Source organism: Takifugu rubripes, chromosome 16, assembly GCF_901000725.2.
Source record: "Takifugu rubripes chromosome 16, fTakRub1.2, whole genome shotgun sequence".
Classification (NCBI taxonomy): Eukaryota; Metazoa; Chordata; class Actinopteri; order Tetraodontiformes; family Tetraodontidae; genus Takifugu; species Takifugu rubripes.
In genome coordinates, this window is record NC_042300.1 from 4,093,089 (window position 1) to 4,099,088 (window position 6,000).

Sequence of the window (6,000 nt, forward strand, 5' to 3'; positions counted from 1 at the left end):
TTCTGTCTGCAGAGGTGTTCTTCTGTCTGCAGAGGTGTTCTCTCTGTCTGCAGAGGTGTTCTTCTGTCTGCAGAGGTGTTCTTCTGTCTGCAGAGGTGTTCTACCTCCATTTGCTCTGTTACTGAGTTTATCCCAACAGATGAATTCACACTGACACACATAAACGACACCAATATGAACACAAACATGGCTCCTGTTACTGCTGTTGGTGTCTCAATGAGGCTGTTGTTATTTAGAGGTCACAGCTTTAATGTTTAAAGTCCATTAAAATGTCTTTGTCAGAGCTTCATATCATGATTAACTGGTTCCTGTGTAAACTGTAAAATAAAACACAGTTTAAGTAACTGAAATCCCAAACAAATCAGTCTGGAATCTACTTTTCACCCCTTTGAAATGTGAAATATAATCATTTAATTGGCCAGACAAAAGCAACAAAAGCTACACGTTTCACCAATAACAAATACATAAATACATCGTTTTCATTGATTTTCATCCAGTATAAGTTATCACATACTACTGTCATATAGTGCATCTGTGTATATGCAGTTGTGCGTTTAGATCGCATCACAACGTTTCTGTGTGTTTGTCAGCTGTCTGTCAGTATAAACAAGTGTGATCTGCTGTGTTTACACTCAGGATAATTATGTTATGGATTCACTTTCAGCTTTCTGTGGTGCCCCAACACTCACACCTCAGTACTACTTCTTTATTCTGCCATTACAGAAGGTTTTGTAGTTCCTGCTTACAGACGCTGAGCTTTGGTTCTGCTGCCCAAGTCCGTCCTGAGTGCTGTGAACCTGAACATACCAATAATTACACACGTGTTTGGAGACGAACGCTCCTAACCTGCTCGTGTGGGCAGACTTCACGTGCAGACGAGGAACTGTGCAGCACCTGGAATTTTGAAGTTTTCTCTCTGCTGTATGATGTGAAACTGGGCCACCAGTTCATGCTTGAATCACCACGCGAGACCACGAGAGTTTGGGAAATGTTTGAAGAAAGACGGTTTAAATGAACATGTACAGTGCAGCAGGAGCCTGGAAGCTCCTCCTGTCGTCTGGGCTCGTCAGATTCTCACTGTGCGGCCTCCAAAAACACCAACACGGACTTTGGCTGCAGCCAAAACACTCCCAGTGTCTGCAGCCAGTTGTCCCAGTCAGGCGAGTCCTGCCAAATCATTCAAGTCTTTGGAACACTTGTCTCTGTCCGTCTGTCCCCAGAGTTTGTTTTCTTTTTCCCACTGTAGGAATGTTGCTTCTGCTCATTCACAAAGAGTTTCGTCCCAATCCAAAGCATCTCTCAGATTTTAAGTTGCATTTGTTTTGTATCCACACAGTCGGCGATCAGCTGAGCAGCACCGTGCTGCCGCTGCCGCCGCCGCCACACAGTCTGCCGAAGCACCGGGCTGAAAGTAGACCACAAGCTTATCAGTTTCTCCGTCAGCCATCCCACAACAGCAGCAGAGCAACAGAGCAGGAAAGGCTGAAGAAGGAGGGCGTGAAGGGGAAGGAGAGTCTCAGCAGACTCTAGAACCAGTACAGATCTTTGCTCTTATCCTGAGCCTGCAGACCTGAGAGGAAACGGCAGGAAGAAAAGACAGCGGAAGTGGAGAGAAGCAGGGGAAAAGGGGAGGTTAGAGAAAGAAGTGCAAATGTCCTGTGGATAAAAGCAGGAGGAATAGCCGGGGGCAGAGGGGATGAAAGCAGGAGAAAAGGAAGCTGACAGGTGGTGTGAAGGTGATGAGTGACAGTCAAAACACTGGTGGTAAGGTGATCCGGGACCAGGGGGCAGTTTAAAGCTGCTTTTTACGCTGTTACTGAATGAAACCGATGCTGCTGATTTAATTAGATCATCGGGATCACTAAATTATTCTGAACTGATCCCTCATTATTTCACCTTAAAACCAGCCTGATGGCTTCTTTTCCCTCAAAATCTTGACTTCCGCTAGGTTTGAATCAGCAGACGTCTCTTTAATTCCTCCTGATCTTAATCATTCTTCACCCAACACCTGAAATCTAATGTGAAACCCTGATATTTGTCTGTTTATTATCAGCTAAGCCTGAGCCGATGGGATGTGGAGCTCGGTGCCAATACCTGGATCCATGTTCAGTCCGATCTCTGCTCCAGCCCCCGAGAAGGTGCCGCTCCAGGAGGAAGCTGATCCCGACTCCCCCTTCCCTCCCAGGTCACAGGGGGAGGCGCTGGGTCCCGGGACCGAGCTCCCTGCTGTCAGGCGGTGATGAGGCCTCACAGACGGGACCAGCAGAGACCCGTATCGAGGGTCAAACGGCGTTCCGTACATTTCGTGGACCCCGGGCCGCGGGTACGGTGAGCCTTGAGTTCCTATAGCGCCTCCTAGTGAGTACGGGTGGTGGTGGTGGTGGTGGTGGTGGTGATGGGAGGGGTGCCAGGTCTCAGGGCTGGACTGGTGGAGGTGGTTGTGCAGGGAGACGGAAGAGTACGGGTCTCCGGCAAACGGGAGGTCCCCATGAGGCGCCGACAGGGCGCTGCCCAACGCCGAGGAGACGGACGGCTGGTAAGAACTGTTCCAGAAGGATGGAGGGAAACTTCTCTGGCTCATGGGGAACGAGGCATCTGTGGAGACAGAACAGACGGTACGTGGCTTCAGGTTAGCACTAAAACACTTTTAATACGGACAAAACATGGTTTATTCCTTTATGAAACCAAGGACTAAGAGATATTTTCGTGGCTTTGCCGCTGGCTTTGGAATCCCTTTTGATCTTGATAGAAAATATTTTTTTAATCAGTTTCAGTGTCACATTACCTATGGATCGGGTTGATTAGGACATTTTCCACATTTAACATAACACGATTTGATCATATCTGCATCGATGTGGAACATAAAAAAAAAATAAACAGAAAATGTGCAAATAAAGTTACAATTTCATGCCGACGCAGCAACAAACCTTCCGGCTTTGGTTGTGTTTAGAACCACAGGAGGTGGAATTAAACAGAAAAGTGGGCGAGATCATTATTGTAGCAATAATTGTAGATGTAGAATAATTGTATAATATTGCAGATAATATTTGAAAATAAACCATTTTGTAACAGTAATCTGTAGTGAAATCACAAAACCTCTGGTTACAAAAATAAAATAAAATTCCTCAAATGACAACTCTGCTTCTGTGTTGAAGAATGTTGGTGCTAAAGAGAAAATGGGGACAAATATGATGATGATATGAATACACTCTCTCTCTCTCTCTCTCTCTCTCACACACACACACACACACACACACACACACACACACACACACACACACACACACATACCTTTTCCAGCCTTGTGGCTGCTGGAAGCCGTGTAGGAGCCCGTGAGGCTCAGGGCTCGGCTGAAGTGCTCGTCCACCACGGCGCTGATGTCGCCCTGGAAGTACGTGAAGAGGACGCAGCGGGAGCTCAGGTACTCGGCTCCGGGCGGCAGCTCCTTGTCCTCCTCCTTGATGTGTGGGTGGCCAAGCCGGCTGCCATCCTGCGGCTCTTGCATTTTGGAATACAAGGCCAGTTTCTAAGAGAGAAGACAGGAAATAAAAACTGCTGCTTCATTTTAGAAAGAGCAAAATCAGGATCGTGCAGATTTATGCAACACAGGCACATTTGGCCTTTGAACTTTAAATCAAGTATGCATTTTATTTTGTTTAGTGGACACATGCCAACATTTATGACTTCAACTGGATTTGAAATTCACTCTTTTAAAAAATGTGTTGTATGGACTCATACAACTATTTAACTACTATTTTTTAAATTACTAATAGAACATAAAAGGGATAAGAAACTAAAGCATTAGAACGTTTCAAATAATTATAAAAATGCCAATGGAGGGATGAAAAAGATTAAAGTTTTGTTAAAGTTTTTCTTTGAGTGTGTGATGTTGAATAGTTTTTTTTTTTTTTTAAGTAAATAAAAATATATTTTTTAAAAACCCTCAGCTCAGTCACGGAGCTTTACAAGGGAAACTTCATCCTAAAATATGACATCACGGGCAAACGCGCCATAAAACTGATTTAACCCGACAGGAAATGTGAACGTAAATCCCGTGATCGCCCAAAACATCCCGACCATATAAAATAGAACGTTCCGCCACTGGAAGAATGACGCAAAAATACGCCAGGTTCAACTCTAATCGACAGTTTCTGGCTAAATCACCGAAGGTTAGTGACAGGCTGCCAATTCGGATTTCATTTACGCGCCGCACCTTTTCCATAACATGAACTTTTATCCGAGTTTAACTTAAACTTACGGCATCTCCGCCTGAGCTGTAGCCTAAGTGGCATCTTGAACCTCAAACAAAAGTGTCTGAAATCTTCCGAGAGGGAAGTTTGACCTGATTAGCGCAGGATCTGGGCCGTACCTGGTGGTGGTAGGGGCTGTAGGAGCTGAAATACGGCTGAGGACCAAACACTTGGTACATCACATCCAGGCAGCTCATGGCGAAGGAATCACGGAGAACAGCAGAGAATCACGCAGCGCGCAGTGGTGTTCGGACCGGCTGGGAACATTAATCCTGCCGGGGGAGGACTCATCGGTGGGGGGGCTCCGCGGTGCCGCTCTGCGCTTTTACGCACTGGGCTGTCTGCGCGCACTGGATGGAACCCAATCCACACGCACCCACACAGCCAGTGCCGACACCGCCCTCCAGCCAATCAGAGTCCCCATATCAGACTCTGCCTTAATGAGCTTCAATTACAGAAAAGACCCCACAACAAACACAAATGAGCTGTTATTGACGACGACAGTCAGTGATTTAAGATCAGGCTTCATTTGAAGCTGTTAGACTCTCCATTAATACTCAGACCTGAGGCACAAACAGCACTGCTATGAGCACCATTATCCTTTTGGCTTTCATTGGCGATAGAGCTCAGAATGTGGAAAAAAACGGCATAAAATTAAGGAACGCTTCACAGAAAGATCCTTTCACACAGCAGGAATAACTTATTTTAGCTTCTGAAATCATGTTTTTTTTAATTTAATTTAATCTGATGTTAAGTGTTATAGTTTAGCAAGTTTTGTGAACTTTATCACATTCTATTACGTTCATATTCCAGCGGTAATATGTTACATTATTAGCAACAGGTTGACATGAGGTCTTTTGTGTCCGTGGGCCCGTGGACCAGCAGGAACCAGAAATCCAAGATAAAGGGGCATCTGGTTGTTCTGATTGACAGGCCACCAGTTGGCTAAATTAGCCTTTATTAGCCGCATATCCTCTGATTCAGCAAAAAGAGCCTCCCTTTAAAGGAACAGGTGGTAATCGTGTTTCCCACAGGACTGATTCCCTTTGAGAACAAAGTGGTAAAAAATGTAACAACTGGCATTTCCTGCTAATTGAATGACACATATCAAACCTGCCACTGAACAGAATGTGATGCTGTAAACTCCCGTAATTCCTCAGTGGCCGCCTGAATTCCAAAGTCAAAAGGTCAAATAGTTTGCGCCCAGTTTGGTGCTGATAACAAAGGTCAGGGGTCACCAGCAGCATGCAGTTAGCAGTTAGCAGCCAGATTCAAACCAATAACTAAAGGCTGAAATTATTTGAGTTATTAAGTTTCTTATTACTGACAGAAAATACGGTAGTTTGACTCCCATTTGTTGTCCTACGTTTTTTGCATCCATGCTAGTAAATTATGCTAGACAGCTGTAAACCATTAAAAAGTGTATTTTTGCAGTTCTGCACCTGCTTTGATTGCACCGTGGCCTTTCCTGGAATTTTCTTGTACCGATTTTTGTCACTGTGGCCCTCGACTGTCCTTTTGGCTGCCCCTCAACAGCCGGTACACCTGTTCCCCGGCACAAGTGGCACAAACCAATAAAACTGAAAATATCTGCCGCTGGAGTGCAGCTCAGTTCATCTCGCAGCCTCCATCTATTGATCCATCGCTGAATGGCGGCCGCCAAGGTTCCGTTCAGCGTGTTCTGTCAGGATCTGCAGCCTTTGTGAGGAAGGCCGAAGAATCCAGAGAGTAAATTAAGATGCATATTTTA

At 45.4% G+C, this 6,000-nt stretch overlaps 1 protein-coding gene across 2 annotated transcripts; it reads right to left on the reverse strand.

Moving 5' to 3' along the window:
- Positions 1 to 231: 231 nt before the first annotated feature.
- Positions 232 to 4,625, reverse strand: vgll2a (vestigial-like family member 2a). Of its 2 annotated transcripts, none has more exons than XM_029849281.1 (4): positions 4,370 to 4,625; positions 3,292 to 3,526; positions 2,095 to 2,595; positions 232 to 1,405 (listed from the first exon to the last, which is right to left on the reverse strand). In XM_029849281.1, exons 1-4 carry the CDS (start codon positions 4,445 to 4,447, stop codon positions 1,344 to 1,346), a joined length of 876 nt encoding a protein of 291 aa, XP_029705141.1. In that variant the 5' UTR covers positions 4,448 to 4,625; the 3' UTR covers positions 232 to 1,343. The 2 variants fall into 2 exon arrangements, with proteins under 2 accessions (XP_029705141.1, XP_029705142.1); XM_029849282.1 differs by having other exon boundaries at positions 232 to 1,570.
- Positions 4,626 to 6,000: the final 1,375 nt, after the last annotated feature.